This window comes from Sorex fumeus, unplaced genomic scaffold, assembly GCF_029834395.1.
Source record: "Sorex fumeus unplaced genomic scaffold, SorFum_2.1 ptg000098l, whole genome shotgun sequence".
Lineage (NCBI taxonomy): Eukaryota > Metazoa > Chordata > Mammalia > Eulipotyphla > Soricidae > Sorex > Sorex fumeus.
In genome coordinates, this window is record NW_026606155.1 from 57,291,409 (window position 1) to 57,308,469 (window position 17,061).

At 38.7% G+C, this 17,061-nt stretch overlaps 1 protein-coding gene across 1 annotated transcript in view; it reads right to left on the reverse strand.

Moving 5' to 3' along the window:
• The window catches only part of TTC6 (tetratricopeptide repeat domain 6), a 217,642-nt gene that overhangs the window by 22,071 nt on the left and 178,510 nt on the right, over positions 1–17,061 (reverse strand). Inside the window, exons 20-24 of the mRNA XM_056133903.1 lie at positions 15,986–16,120; positions 13,882–14,031; positions 12,393–12,533; positions 5,086–5,199; positions 170–289 (exon numbers count right to left, since the gene is read on the reverse strand). Of these exons, the coding sequence (XP_055989878.1) occupies positions 170–289; positions 5,086–5,199; positions 12,393–12,533; positions 13,882–14,031; positions 15,986–16,120 (660 nt within the window). The remainder of the gene's footprint in view (positions 1–169; positions 290–5,085; positions 5,200–12,392; positions 12,534–13,881; positions 14,032–15,985; positions 16,121–17,061) is intronic.

Here is a 17,061-nt window from a genome sequence, read left to right on the forward strand (position 1 = left end):
TGACTCCTGACGTTGTACTCAGGCTCACTCCCAGCAGTGTTTAGGAGAGCACAGATTGTGCCAGGTATCAAATCAGGGTCAGTCACATTCAAAGAAAGTGCCTTAATCCCTGGACTTTCTCTCCAGTTCTTAATTAGGCAGTTTTTCACAAGTAAACAGAAAGGCTTACCTCTAAAGCAAAATGGTATTGCTCTAGTTCTGTATAGATACGTCCACGATTAATGAAAGTATTCAAGACTATGGTCTCTCCAGAATCAAGAAGAAGCACCGTTCCATAATCTATTAAGGCCTGAAAATAAAACAATCTGTACAGTCCATATTGTTATTCAGAAATTTACATCAGCTATCAATGAATAAATGCTTTTATAATATGCACAAATTATGCCCCTACTGAAGTAATAGCACAGCGGGTAGGGTGTTTGCCTTGCACGCAGCCGACCCAGGTTCAATTCCTGCATCCCTCTCAGAGGGCCCATGCGAGAGTATCCTGCCCGAATGACAGAGCCTGGAAAACTCCCTGTGGCATATTCAATATGCCAAAAACAGTAACAACAAGCCTCACAATGGAGACATTACTGGTGCCTGCTCGAGCAAATGGGTGAACAATGGGAGGACAGTGCTACAGTGCAGTTCTTTTATTTGATTTATAATCTATGATTGCAAGTAATCATTTGTTAGCTATAAAAAGTTCTTTTTTAGCAGTACAAAATTTTCATTAAGCTGTAACTACTGTGCTATATTTCCCATGCTATTTGTGAAACATGAATTATCTCAAACATTTTTATTGTGCCTAGGTTGAAAGGTAGGATACAGTATACTTCCCCCAATCAGTAGTTTCACCAAGAGTTTACTTTAAAATTTACTTTAAAGTTTACTTTAAAGTAAAGTTCTCATTATATTTTGAAACTTAATTTCTTTTTAGTGTTTTCATTGTTTTCCTTACAATGAATCTATTTTATAAGGCAGAATTAGTCCACTATGACCACCACTGTAAACCTGTAACTACCACTGTAACACAGATGGTCACTCAAAAACTCTGTTACATAAATAAATCATGAGTCAATTATTTAAGCAAATAAGCACTTAATTGGGAAAATATTTCCAAGCATTTTTACATGCGTGCGCACGTGCGCGCGCGCGCACGCACACACACACACACACACACACACACACACACACACACAAATGCACATATTCAAACACATAGACTGAGAAATGACTAGGAGATATTTTGCCATAACTTTTATCTTTTTTTTTTAAATAAACAGATTTTATTTGGAGGACTTTTAAGGTGTGGAGGGGGAGAGAGTGAGAGAGTAACGTACTCGAGAGAACATGGGCTTCTCCAAGGGCGGAGAGAGCCCCTACACACATTCTCGCATTAAACACAAAAGCATGAAAGTACACATCTCAAGAGGGGAGATGCCTGCGACACATGTGCTTGGGCACCACATGTGCTCTGCCACGTGGGCGCAAGCAGCACATGGGCTCAGGCAGCACATATGCGCCTTATCTCTTTTTTTAATTCACTGAATTAACAAGTATATTGTTGTCCACTACACATCAGGTACTAGAAGCAGCGAAATTTTTGGTTGGAGCTGAATCTCTCAACACATTTCCCTACTGCACTTTGTCATTCAAAAGAACCCATGGTTTTATCAGAAGACCAAAATGGGACTAGGGACTAGGGAGGCACTTTCCTTGCACTAAAATGACCTGGGTTTAATCCTATATGGCACCCTATTTGGTCCACTGACGGGAGTAACTTCTAAGCAGCACTGGGTGTGGGCCAAAAACAGAAAGGAAGGAAGCAAAGTAGAAAGCAGAGAGGGAGGGAGGAATACAAGGAGAGAGGGAAGTAGTAATGGAGGGAGAGAGGGAATAAGGGGAGCAGGAGAGGGAGAGACAGAGGGAGATGAGGGGGGTGTAAGTCACAACTGTCACACATTCTTTTCTTGGGGTGGGTGGGATTGTTCAGGGCTTACTTCTATTGTGCTCAGGGAATCATCCTTGAGGTGTTCAAGGGAACATGTGGATTGCCTGAAACTGAACCCAGGTTAGTCACAAACAAGGCAAGCACCCTACCCACTGCATTCTCTCTGCACAATCTATGTCCAGTGCCATTCTGCAATCATATTCTAACTGAAAGTAAAAAAAAATAAAAGTTGAGTTAATTATTTATTCATTGGTCCTCAGTGTTTCATGATTTCACTCAACTATCTGAAAGAATTGTACAATTAAATATCCTACAATGTGGAATAATTATAAACTTTGCCAAAGCTGCAAAAGTAATTCATGAAACTTGTTAGAAAAAAAAAAAAAGCTAGAATGCTATCACTTTTCATTTCACAGAATCACGAAATGCAAAACCTGTAAGATGCTTTAGAAATCCACTGAGCAGCTGAACATTCAATTCAAGAGGAAATAAAAGCTGGGAAATGAGATTTCATGAAAGTCAATGAACAGGATTTGTATCATGCCTTTGCTATTATTACCAGCTTTTCAGTCTTGGGAAAGTTACTTAACACTAAGCTTCAGCTTCCTCATTGGCAAAACTGGGATATTAGTAATTAATCATATAGGTCCAGGCAAATATATATATATCAGTATATGTATGTCGACATGCCTGTCACATAGTAATCCCTAAGTTAACTGGCATACTCTTACTATTTTTAATTAATATCAGTAGTAGTAATTAGAATTTACATTTTCTTAATTTTTAGAAAACGACACCTTGGGAGAATGCTTTAATGTATTTGCCACAGAAAGACATTGAGGTTTCCTCAGTCTATTACCCTAAGAATGCTGAGAAACAGGTGGAGGTAGACAAAAGGAGGGAGGTGACACTGTTAAATGACATCCGGTTCACATGCTAGAGGTCAGAGGGCTTTACAAAGACACCCAAAGGCTGTTAACCAGAAGCAAACAAAGCTGTGGACATTAATACAGGTCATGCTCCCTGTATGACTTGGAAACCATTCTAACCTCTCCCTACTTCTATTTCCGCATTAAAATGAAGTATTTGGATGAAACGCATATCATTCACCTACTCTAAAACAGCCAAGAAGAATATTTTTCTAGCTAAATACGAATATTTTTCGTATTTAGGTGGATTTCCATTTTCTTTATTAACTTTATTGTCTTTACTAGTGTTTGAAGATTTTTATAAAGTTGTTGAGGGGAGTCCCCTGCCCCGACCTGGACCATTGCTTTGGGATTTAGGGTTGTCCAGAAAAAGCAGGAGTGGGGGTAGAGAGGGAGTTTATCAAAGACACCTGCTGTGAAGGTTAGTCTGACAGATGATCTTTTAATTGGTTTCCTAGGATCTTGACAATTCCCTTGTTAAAAATCAGTTATTCATTCATCAACATTTCTGGAGGAAACCTGATGGTTAGCAGGAAGTCTGTATCCTCTTCCAGAGAAACAAAGTTGTTCAAGTATTTCTTGTCCATGACAAATACATCTCTATATTCCCTACTGTTTTAAACCCAGCCCACTATTCCAATTTTCAAGGAGATTGGGGGAGTGAGACTATACAAAGCAAGCGAAATGAGAGGTCTTCTTTTTAAAGAATGCCCTGGTAACTGTGGAATAATCAGAGAAACAAAAGAAGGGGAGTACCTGGATAACAGAGCAAGAGAAGATGAAACAGAACATTGAGTGAGGAATCTTGAATGGAAAAAAAAACCAAAGCAACAAAGGTACATAAATAGAACAACCAGACACAGGGCAAGTTCAATTTGAATTAAATAAAAAAATGACTACATGCTTCAATATATCCCCAGAGCTGGAAACCATGATTTAGCCCTCATGCTCCTCCTGTGAGCTGAGTACCCTATAAGAAAATTCTTTGATTAACATTTGCAGAGACTGGGAGGTAATAATCATTCTTGTAATTACTTATTCAATATGCCAAACACAGTGACAATAAGTCTCAAAATGGAGACGTTACTGGACCGCTCAAGCAAATCGATGAGCAACGGGAGGACAGTGACCTGACAGTAATTACTTAGCCAAAAAAATGGTATGAAGTTCCACTCCTGGGAATATATCCCAGAGAGGCAAAAATGTATAGTCGAAGTTACATCTGCACTTGTTTGTTCATTGCAGCACTCTTTACAATAGCCAGAAACTGGAAGAAACCTGAATGCCCAAGAACAGATGACTGGTTAAAGAAACTTTGGTACATCTACACAATGGAGTACTATGTAGCTGTTAGAAAAGATGAAGTCATGAAATTTACATACAAGTGGTACAATATGGAAAGTATCATGCTAAGCGAAATGACTCAGAAAGAGAGGGATAGACATAGAAAGATTGCATTCATCTGGGGGATATAAAGTAACAAAGTATGAGATTAATACCCAAGAATAGCTGAGATCAGCACCAGGAGGATTACTCCATAACTTAGAGGCCAGCCGGGTATCCTAGAGGAAAGGGCAGTTCAGATAGAGAAGGGAGCACCAAATAAAGGATGTTTGGAGGATCCTCCCAGGAGGGGAGATGCATGTCGAAGGTAGACTATGGACTGAACATGTTTGCCACTCAATGCCTCTTTTGCAGACCACAACACCCAAAAGGAGAGAGAGAACACAGGGGATTGCCCTGCCACAGAGACAGGGGGGATGGGGGGATGGGGGTGGGAGGGATATTATCCATGGTGGTGGAAAATGGGCACTGGTGGAGGGATGGGTATCTGATCATTGTATAATTGAAACCAAAGCACAAAAAATTGTAAATCTACAACTTTAAAAAAAATAAAATAAAATAAATGGAAAAAAAATGGTATGAAGTTTATATTGACTCAAATTTAAAAAATTACATAACTAACATGACTTAACTTACATTTAACTAAATGCTAAAAAAGGCATTAATTTTTTTTCATGAAACACTACAGAGATTATATGAGAAAAATTTGTAAGTCCTAAAAAAGAACTCTGACATGGTTCACTGGTTTCTTATTGTTTTTGTATGTGTATTTCCACAGGAATGGTTCTTCAACATCATAGCAGAAATATGAAAATACCTTATGTACTAAAATGTTTATGAAATGTTTTAAGATGTTTACTACAAACATCATCTTACCTTTGTATATTCACTGACCCGGGTATAACAAATAGCTCTGTTGTAAAACGCTATATAACTATTTTTGTCCATGCTGACAGCTATGGTTAAATCTATAATAGCTAATTTATAAGTCTGCAAAGAAAAATAATAATTGTAAAAAGGGTTAATCATAATGGCCTAAAATTTAATTGCAAAACAATTTCTTTACTCTGAATCTTTTGCATATTAATTATTTTTGTGTATTATCTGTGAAATTGAGACAATCAAACTAATCTTTTAGAGTGAAAATCTATTGATAGGAATTGTTATTATAGTTTAACTTATCTGCAAACAAATTTAACATAGAAATAACAAATTTAAATTATTATCTTACCAGCACTGTTTTTATATAGCAAGGAGAAAATTATGCTTCATGGCCTAAAAGCCAGTCGTATTGACCCCACAAACTTTCATCAAAGCTTGCTTACCCCATCTTATATTCTCATATAATATAATCAAAATGTTTCCTATCCATATTCTTTTTTGCTTTTTTTTTATATTTTTGGTACTTGTGTCATCTATTTCTACTGATAACAATTTTCATGGAATTAATACATAATGCACAGTCTGAGCTTTAGGAAATTCTTTTGCAAAATATTTCATATGAAATAGCTACCACAAAAGATTAGAAAAGTAAGGAGGGAAAAAAATGGGGAGAAACAAAGTATTCCTTGGATTGTGTAGATATCCATAACTACTTACTTAGATATCAATAACATTAACATAACATTTTGACCAGTAATTTTTATTTAGGAATCAGTCATAAACTCAAGAAATAACTTTCTCTTAGTGTACATACTAATTTTTTTTTAACCACAACCAGTAGTGGTCAGATCCCTGACTCTGGGCTCAGGGATCACATCTAGCAGTGCTTGAGGGACCATATAGCATGCTCAATATAGTAATGAACACAGGTAAGCACCTTACTTACTATCTCTTCATCCCTATACTACCATACTAACATCTTATTTTAAACACCACAATAATAAAAAGGAGTTTAATATCTAAGTATTTGTTCTTAGTGCTATGTGCACATGAAATCTTTTGGAGAGAACAAGGATTTTTAACAGCTAAAATAGCCCAAAGCATGGGCAAAGAAGTTATTCCTTGCAATTTTGTTTTAAATAGGAATAGGTATGGCATTATGTTGCTTTGGTTTCTATTGCTTAACTTTTGTGTCTTCTAAAACAGCAAACCACTCTGCCCTTTCCAGGTCAGAGAAGGCCTTTTACTCCTCCAGGATATAATCATCTCAAAGTGGCTTTACTCAGCCTAATTGATCTGATCTTTTTATTTCAAATGCTGATAACATTAGGAACCCAACCAATTCATTGCCTGGACCTGATTAAAACTGGAGCATCCAGGAATTTTGCTCCATGACTTGGAGGCCAGCCACATGTGCTAGGGAAATAGGGAGCTCAGATAGAGAAGGGAGCACCAAATAAAGGGTATTGGGAGGATCCTCCCAGGATGGGAGAAGCACGCTGTAAGTAGACTATAGGCCAAACATGACTGCCACTCAATGCCTCTTTTGTAAACCACAACACCCAAAAGGAGAGAGAGAACAAAGGGGAATGCCCTGCCACAGAGGCAGGGTGGGATGGGGGTGATGGGGGTTGGGAGGGATACTGGGACCCGTGGTGGTTGGAAAATGGGCACTGGTGGAGGTGATGTAGGCAGGTAGACAGGGAGGGCCCCCTCCCGAGGCAATGACAAAAGCCAGCCCTGCAGAAAATAGGAAAACAAGAACTAAGGCTTGATAAGACCCTCACATGGCTCCAGCAACAGACCCATAGAAGCTCCTCTAGGAACAAAAGGCCAGGAAAGGAATTTCAAAGAAGACCATCACCACTCCCATCCTCCCTGGTAACCTCCTTAGCAACGGACATTTACCTGGGAAGAAGCCCCACGTGGGGGCAGGCTGGAGAAACCCTATAAAGGCCACCTTGAACAAAGGAAGGGCGCGCATTTGCTGCCTGAGCCCATGTGCTGCTTGCGCCCACGTGGCCGAGCACGTGTGGTTCCCGAGCACTTGTGTCGCCCGCATCTCCCCTCTTGAGATGTGTACTTTCATGCTTTCGTGTCTAACTTTACTCTCTCACTCCCTCTCCCTCCCTCCATACCTAAAAATCCTCCGAATAAAATCTATTTACTTCACTGCTTGTCTACTCCTGAAATTCCTTTCTGCGAGGCGAGACAAGAACCCAGCAACCTTGGGTCCCGAGTGGCAGAGGCAGGTGGGGAGAAAGTGACTGTCTTTCTCCTCCCCGCTTCACATAAGTCACCCGTGGGGCCCACCGACATCAGAGGGATGGGTACTTGATCATTGTATAACTGAAACCCAAGCACAAAAATTTGTAAGTCTGTAACTGTACCTCATGGTGTTTCACTAATAAAAATGAATAAATAAATAAATAAATTTAAAAAATAAAACTAGGGTATCATAAGGGTTCACCCCTGGAATAGGCAGGATCTATAGGTCCTTTGTCAGCATGAAGAAGCTCCAGAAGACAGACCTTCAAACATTTTTCCCCTTAAAGATTTAAGGTGATAAAATCTCTAGTGGGGGAAATATAATGTAGGCAGGTAGATAGGAAAGGGCCCCCATGGCAATGGAATTTCTGGAAAGTAATAAAACCAATAACCCTAAGGCTGCAAAAGTCCACCTTGCAGACATAAGAACCAAGGTCTGGTAAGATTTCACTTGGCTCCAGCTGACCCAGAGAAGGATGAACTTCCTCTGAGAGAAGTTCCAGTAGGAACAAAGGCCAAGGAAAGGAATTTCAAACAGGACCATAGACTACTCCCAACAAGGCCATTAGCAACCACCCTCCCAATGGTAGCTAGAAGCCCCACATGGGGAAGCTTGGGGGCAAAAAAAAAACCTTAAAAGGTCACTTTGAATAAAGGAAGGGCACGCATATGCTGCCTGAGTCCATGTGCTGCTTGAGCCCATGTGTGGCTGAGCATACGTGGTGCCCAAGCACATGTGTCCCCCACATCTTCTCTCTTGAAATGTGGACTGGGGCTCTCTCGCATTCTCTCTCTTGAGCACCTCTCTCTCTCTCTCTCTCTCTCTCTCTCTCTCTCTCTCTCTCTCTCTCTCTCTCTCTTCTCTCTTCTCTCTTCTCTCTTCTCTCTCCCTCTTTTCCCTTCCTAAAAGCTTCCAAATAAAATCAGCCTCTTTTTTTTTTTGCTTTTGGGGTCACACCCGTAAACCCGGCAATGCTCAGGTGTTATTCCTGGCTCTGCACTCAGGAATTACCCTTGGTGGTGCTCAGGGGACCATATGGGATACTGGGAATCAAACCCAGGTCGGTCGTGTGCAAGGCAAATGCCCTACCCGCTGTGCTATTGCTCCAGCCCCAAAATCTGCCTTTTCTTAAAAAAACAAAAGGAATTTAATAACCTAAATGTCCAATAAGATCTGATTAAAAATAAATTGTAGTAGGGGCTGGAGAGATAGCACAGCATGTAGGGCGTTTGCCTTGCATGCGGCCGACCCAGGTTTGATTCCCAGCATCCCATATGGTCCCCTGAGCACTGCCAGGAGTAACTCCTGAGTGCAGAGCCAGGAGTAACCCCTGTGCATTGCCGGGTGTGACCCAAAAAGCAAAAAAAAAAATTATGGTAAAGAAAGGTGCTACATGGAAAGTATCATGTTTAGCGAAATGAGTCAGAAAGAGAGGGATAGACATAGAAAGATTGCATTCATCTGGGGAACATAAAGTAACAAAATAAAAGACTAACACCCAAGAGTGGCCGAGATTAGTACCAGAAATTTTGCTCCATGGCTTGGAGGCCATCCACACATGCTAGGGAAAAAGGGAGTTCAAATAGAGATGGGAGCACCAAATAAAGGGTGTTGGGAGGATCCTCCCCGGGTGGGAGAAGCATGCTGAAAGTAGACTATGGACCAAACATGATTGCCACTCAATGCCTCTTTTGCAAACCACAGTACCCAAAAGGAGAGAGAGAACAAAAGGGAATGGCCTGCCACAGATGCAGGGTGGGATGGGGGTGATGGGGGTTGGGAGGGATACTGGGACCCATGGTGGTGGAGAACAGGCACTGGTAGAGGGATGGGTACTTGATCATTGTATAACTGAAACCCAAGCACAAAAATTTGTAAGTCTACAACTGTACCTCATTGTGTTTCACTAATAAAAATTAAGAAAGAAAGAAAGAAAGAAAGAAAGAAAGAAAGAAAGAAAGAAAGAAAGAAAGAAAGAAAGAAAGAAAGAAAGAAAGGTGCTGGAGCGATAGCACAGCAGGTAGGACATTTGCTTTGTATGCAGCCAACCCAAGTTCGATTCCCAGCATCGCATATGGTCACCCAAGCACCGCCAAGAGTAATTCCTGAGTGCAGAGCCAGGAGTAACTCCTGTGCTTCGCTGGGTATGACCCAAAAAGAGAAAAAAAAAAGAAACATACCATACAGTCATTAGAAATGGAATCTTGAATAACTTACTAAAAATATAGGGCACAACACACTGATGGAAGTAACATAACTTCAAATTTTTGAAAACATGGATTATACATGATTAGAAAAGAGAACTAAAAGCAAAATCAATATACAACAGAGTGCTTTCAGAATATACCACTTATTTGATAGTGAAATTTAATCTCCTCTAATCACCGATCCTTTTTCCAAATTTTCTACAATAAAGTTATACTATTTTCTTAATAAAGATAAAATTTATTGAGTCATGCCAACAAAATATGGATACACAGAGCATAATAAAAAATAAATTCCCCTAAATATTTTATGTACATGTGTGTAGTTTATATAACCCACATCAAATTTATCACCAGAACTTTAGATCAAAATAAGCACCAGGGTAGGAGAGACAGTACAATGAGTAAGGTACTTGACTGATATGTGACTGATCCAGCTTTGATGCCTGACAATCTATAGCCCCCGAGCACCCAGGAGTGGTCCCTAAGCACAAAGCCTTGAGTAAGTCCTGAGTACGCCACATATTCCCCCTCCGAAATCAAAAACAAACAAAAGACAAGAACCAGCATGATTCAAAATAAATTTAAAAGTCTGTGATGTTGGTCAAAGAAGAGAAAGACTCTGAGCTCCTGCTTTACTGCTCCAGACAAAGAAATTCTGTGCAGCCACAGTAAACTTAGCAGGGTGAGCAGGACCTCAGGAGCACCCAGTGCTCTAGGACCCCAAATGTGACCATGAGGGGAAAAGGACCCATTCAGCCAGACCCATTCTCAGGCTGCCTACTATGACTTTCAGTTGTCCACAACAAACACAAGTCACTGCAGGCAGAGTTCCTGTCCCACTTCATCAGGTTACTATTCTTTTTTCAGCCCAGGAATGTCTCAGCTGTGTTGGTTTGCAGTTCAAGCAGGGAAAGTAACTGGTTTTTGGGACACACTGTTTCTGGGCTCCCCTCTCAGAGAAATATCCAGCTGGCTGATAATCTCTGGCTAAACAAAAGTCGCCGTGAATTCAGCAGACATAGCTTGGCAGGTACTCCTCTTCCCTCTATGCCTTTATGATATGAATCTGAAATCACTCTAACCTTGAGTTACAAAAACCCACATTTAGCCCACGCCCTACAGAAGGAGACGTGGCAAAATCTGGGAAGCTGAGACTTTTTCCATCACTTCACAGGAATGAACAAAAGGTTCAATGGCAAAGAAACTGAAGGAAACTGAATGAATCACTCTAGTCTACACTCTCATGAAAAAGTCCTGAAAAACAAAACATCTTAAAAATCAAGAATGACAGAACTTTCTAGTAAAGAAAATAAAGCAGTGTCAAAAACAGTTTAAGTCCTTTCACAGTAAATGAGGAAAAAACTCTACAGGAATAAGTCTGATTGTCACAAAAATTGGGAGTCTAAGAAATTAAAATAACTATCATTACATAACTCAAGAAAATACAACAAATGCATGCTAACACAGAATAAACCTTTAATGAAATAAGAAAGGAAACTCAGGAACATTTCAAAAAGATCAAAGCTATTTTTAAAAAATAGGCCAGAAAAATAGCACAATAGGTTGGAACATGTGCTTTATATTCAGGAGGCCCAGGTTTGATCCCCATCACACATCATGGTCCCCAAGACACTTGCAGGAGTGACTGCCAATCCAAGTTAAGATTAGCTGCAGAGCATCACCAGGTGTGGTCCAAATCAAAACAAAAAATTGAAACACTAATGGTAGCAGATATAAAAAATACAATGAATGAACTCAAAATCTCCATGAAAAGCATTTTTTTAAAAAAAAAAAAAAGCTCTGAAGCCAGATCAATAGTACAACAGGTAGGGCACTTGTCTTGGACTACGTCAAACCGAATTTAATCCCCAGCACCCTATACTGTCCCTAATCCCTGACAGAAGTTCAGAGCCAGAAGTAAACCCTGAGTTTATCAGGTACAGCCCAAAACCAAAACCAAAACCAAGCCCTCCTTCTCTCCCCACACAAAGGCTCAATCCCACAAAGGAAAGAACAAATGAAATTAAAGATAAAATTTCAATAATTACTCATATGGAAAAGAAATAGGTTTAGAAAAATAAGGGGGAATTTTGATAACTGTAAGACTTAAGAAGAGTGTCAAATATAAATAACTAAACCCAACAAACTTGCAGTCAGAAAAGCAACAATAATAAAACTAACTTCTAGACTGGGTGGAAACTATAGTGGTTGGCCAGAGTTAAAGGAGCAGTAGGGGAACAGGCTGATGGGGATTTCTGGAGGAAGATGGGACAGGAAGAAGGCTCATGGTGGGAGCAGTGAGTCTTCTATACATATATAAAAGGTATAATGCTGTACCCTTGAAATACTACAAACCAATGATGAACTAGTAAGAAGGGAGAAAATAAAAGTGGCATTTAAAATATAAGCACCAACAATAAACATCAATGTTTTGTATAAAATTATGAAAGTCCCTTTTGGTTTCCGGTGTGTTTGTAAGTTGGTTTGGGGGTCATGCCCACTGTGCTCTTGGCTTATTCCTGGATCTGCACTCAGGGACCACTCCTGGAAGGCTCTGGAGACCATATGGAGTGCTGGAGACTGAACCTGGGCCAGCCTCCCTTGCCCTGCAAGTGCCTTGTCTGCTATACTATTTTTCAACCCCAAATCAAAGTCCCTTTTGAGTACTACGAAAATGCAATGTATTATATATACTTCTTTCACTCATATCATGGTGATCCTTATCCCAGAAGTTAAAAATATATAGAAAGAAAGGAGTCCTTACTAGGCACCCAAGCATCTACCCACTCTAAAATCTTAGTAAAAACTGTAGAAAATAATCCTACCTTATTGTAGTATTTCAGAACTCCTCTGTAGATATAGGCAAACACATTCTGAGAACAAATTTTAATGGCCTCATTACAATTTAAGATTGCTTTGGAATATCTGCCTTTCAAACCATAGTAGGCTGCTCGACTTAAATATGCCTATTAGGAAAAGAAAAGGGAAATGGAATATTTTAATTAAAAAATCAATTCTACAAAAATAAGTGCTATTTTAATAAATTTGTGCCATGCAAAGATAACACTGTGTTTTCCATTCTTCCATTAAAGATGATTCAAAGATATAAAATGATTTTTTAAATAATATATATATTGCTTATAAGAGGATGGTCATAGAGAGTATCATGCAAAGTGAAATGAGTCAGAGAGAGAGGGACAGAGATAGAATGACTGCACTCATTTGTGGAACATAAAATAACATAATACGAGTCTGACACCCAAGGACAGTAGACACAAGGGCAAGGAATATTGCTTTATAGTTGGAAGCCTACCTCATGAGTTGGGGGAGAAGGCAGCTGGAATACAGAAAAGATCATTAAGTCAAGGATGGTTGGAGTGATTGTTCGAGATGGGAGACGTGTACTGAAAGTAGATAAAGGACCAAGTGTGTAGCTTCTCAGTATCTGTATTGCAAACCATACTGCTCAAAAGTAGAGAGAGACAGTATGGGGGAAACTGTCTGCCATAGAGGAAGGGGGAGTGTTGGGATTGGGGATGGGAGGAAACTGGGGACATTGATGGTGGAAAATGTGCACTGGTGAAGGGATGGGTGTTCGATTAATGTATGACTAAACTCAAACGTGAAAACTTTGTAACTGTATCTCACAATGATTCAATTTAAAAAAATAAAAAATATACATATACAATGAGCAGTCACATGTCCCTGCATTTGGTTACCAACATTTTGTAGTACTTTTTGTATATAATTTTTTTCTTAACTATTTTAAACTAAGGTGTAGATAATCTTAAATACTTCACCTCCAAGGCTTTCAGTATAAATGGCCTATAAAAGACATTCTCTTGCATAACCTTCTACCATAAAATATTTAAGATATTAAATAGTATTTCTTTAAAATTATTTAATATTTAGTGCATATTCTAACTTCATAGGCTTTTGAAATCAGAGCCATCAAGCTTCACCTACAGAATTCCATGTTGTATCCACATTCTCTTAAAATGTAGGAATCGATATGATAGGAAAATGAGTAAATAAAATTAACATTTTTAAAAAGCACAATTGTAAATAGGTACATTGAAGTATTAACACAATGCATTTAGTAGTCCATTAAGTATATATATACATATATATATATTTGTTTTCTATTAGAAATAACTTTAATCCGAAAGAAAGTATGCATATATAGATTTTTTAAGTTAGCTTAAAAACTTGACACAATTAACTAAATGATAATTGCTAACTATTAACAGTGGCATGTCAACAATCTAACATTTTAAACACAATCCAAATCGCTGAAATTGTTCATTTAAATACCTGGTAATGATTTGAATCCAGGGTAATTGCACGATTAAAATCCAGGATTGGGTAATTCTTGCCAAGTTTCACTTTACAAAGCCCACGTTGATAAAAGCCTTCAGCAAAATCAGGTTTTGCTTTCACAGCTTTTGTAAAACAATCATAAGCCTAGAAAAGCATGTTATTTAAAAGCAAATCACTCAGTAGGTAGAATATATTGATTTTAAATATTTATAGGTTATAGTATATAATCATTGTTTAAAATATTTACCCTAGTTTTGGGTCATTTATATTTCTTCCAATGAATCTTATGGGAAAAATAAATGTACTATTTATAAATAAGTTTTTTATAATTTTTAGAGCCCTTTACTCACAGGCTAATGTCTACAACAGTCCAACTTGTTAATTTACAATACTTTTGGAGGTATGGTTTTAATCCTTATTCTCCAAGTCCTTTTACTACAAAGAAATCACAGCAAGTACTCCCCAGGGAGGCCCCCAAACCATTAAAGATACAGTTATGAAATTTCAGAATGGCACTCCAAAATTTTCCCCAACATTATGAAACAGATCTATGTTTGATTGAGTTGTCCAAAATGGCTAAATAAGTGAAGAGGGACTGGAGAGAGAGCATAGAGATTAGGCACATGCTTTGCATTTACCCAGTCTGGGTTAGATTGCTGGCACCACATGCCCCCGCCCCACTGCATTGCAGAAAATGGCATGTGAACAGATGGCCCCTAAGCATCCTCGAAGATGGCACAGGTGGCCTCAGGCTCTGCAGGGCCTCAGGAGTACTGTATATCAGGCCCTAGTATTGAACCCACCAGCCAGGAGTGGCTCCCGTGCACCCTGAGTACTGTTTTGGAGACACTCTCCCTACAAAAATTCAATCCCTTTTTAGTTAATCTTGTAATTAGTACAACTTGTTAATAAAACAACAAATAAAAATTTAATTCTTATTAAAGATTTATGGAAATTTTTGGACTGGAGAAATAATACAAGGAGCAATAGGTACGGCATTTACCTTGTACCCAGTGGACCAAGGTTCAATGCCTGGCATCCCATACTGTCCCTCAAGCCTGCCAGGCGTGATCCCTGATAATCATCAGGTGTGGTCCAAAAACAAAATCAAAAACAAAAGATTGATGCAAATTCTGGAAACCATCCATCTTTATGAATATAAGGGTTGGAATGGGGTGTGTGTGTGTGTATGTGTGTGTGTGTGTTGTGTGTGTGTGTGTGTAGAAGTGAGGAGAGGGAAAGTTGTAGAATATCCTACAGTAGCTATCTACTGGAAAAAATACTAATTATTTTATTATTTGTCAATAATTGATAATTCCAAAGTAAATCACTGTGTAAAGTTACTTTATAAATTACATTTATACTGGGTAAATATATAATTGAATGAAGAGGATTTCAATGAATCAGGGCCATCTTAATAAACAATTTCTATTGGATTTGAATTTTCAGTTGTCAATAAGAAAAGCCAGTGTCCTAATTATTTCCTAATCATTACTTATTTTACATTACAGTGAAGCACATGATTTAAAGTGTTTACAATTTAATAAGTGAATTAATATTAATGTGATGAAATGATGCTATCATTTTCTAGTTCTATTTATTATTTTAGTGAAAATATACAGTCATCTTTAGACTATTATTAACTAAAAAGCATTATTTATTTAATGCTGATTTAATGTGCTGATCAAGTAAAACAACAAAATAGGTATTTTAGGATGTGCTGATCAAATAAAACAACACAATAGATATTTTAGGGTCCTGACCTAGTACAATATGCCAAGTTTTATGTGAAGTTTCACTGGTTAGGTAGCTTTCAGAAATAGAAACAAATCCAGGGTCTGGAGCAATAAAACTGTAGGTAGGGTGTTTGCCCTGCACACGACCAACCTGGATTCGATCCCTGGCATCCCATAAGATCCCCTGAGTACCACCAAGAGTAATTACTGAGTGCAGAGCTAGGAGAGTCCCTGAGCATCACAGGGTGTAGTATAAGGACTTGTGCCTAATCCCTATACCAAAAACAAAACCAACAACAACAACAAAAAAAAATATGCAAGCAATTCCTAAATTCTCAAATAGCTTATGATGCACAAAATACCATTTGTGAATTGCCTTCATCCACATAACAAAGACCCAAGTGATACAGACAGTCTGCTGAAGCTTCAGTGGCATCTGGTCCTTTAGTGGAATGTGAAAACACCCCCAGTGCCTTTTTAAACATTTTCAAAGCTTCCTGTAATGATAAAGAGAAAATTTTAAGAGAAGAAATGTTTCTAATATTTTTTTAACATGGCAGTCTCAAGTGTTAAAAGGACATTTATCAGGCCTGGTAGAGTGGGCAGATGTTATCAGTGCACCTCACAAATGCCGAGATGGAGAAATGAAGAAAGGGAGGAGGGCAACAAAGTCAACTCAGTGAGTCCCACCCAGATCCCAGATGCTATCCTGCAAACTGGCACTTAGAACCATGTAAACTTCTAGAACTAAAGCCTCTTTTCTTATATTCTTAAACCAGGCTTCAGTGATGGATTAGTTTATGATCCATTTTTTTAATTAGTGAATTACCATGAGGTACAGTTACAGGCTTACAAACTTTCACACTTGCGTTTCAGTCATACAATGGTGGAGGGATGGGTACTCAATCATTGTATGACCCATTTTTTAATTCATTTCCTGAAGGAACTATCTGGCAGCTATTAGAAAGTAACAGATTTCCAATGATGAGAACATGTCTAATATGATTTTATTCAACCATTATTTTGTTCTGATGTTTCCTTAATGGGGTTCCATCAGCATAGAAGTAATGTGAAAAATTGCACACTTAGGAACCAAAGATATTATTACAGGGGTTAGGTGCTTGCCTTGAATGTGGCCATCCTGGTTTTTTCCCTGACACCACATATGTGCTGTGCACTATCAGGAGGGATCCCTGAGCACAGAGCCAAGATTAATCTCTGACCACTGCTAGGTTGACCTCAAGCATCCAAAGCCCCCCCCCCCAAACACACACACAAAAATTGTACATGTAATTATTTAGTCAAAGTAATGGAAACTTTAGAGCTGTTTAGAAACAAAAGAACTTCTCTATGGACTGGGTAGAAAAAGGGCAATCAGAGATACATTCTTCAGGCTACTCCTTTCTCCTCGATGATGCTGTGAGTAAGCACTATCAAG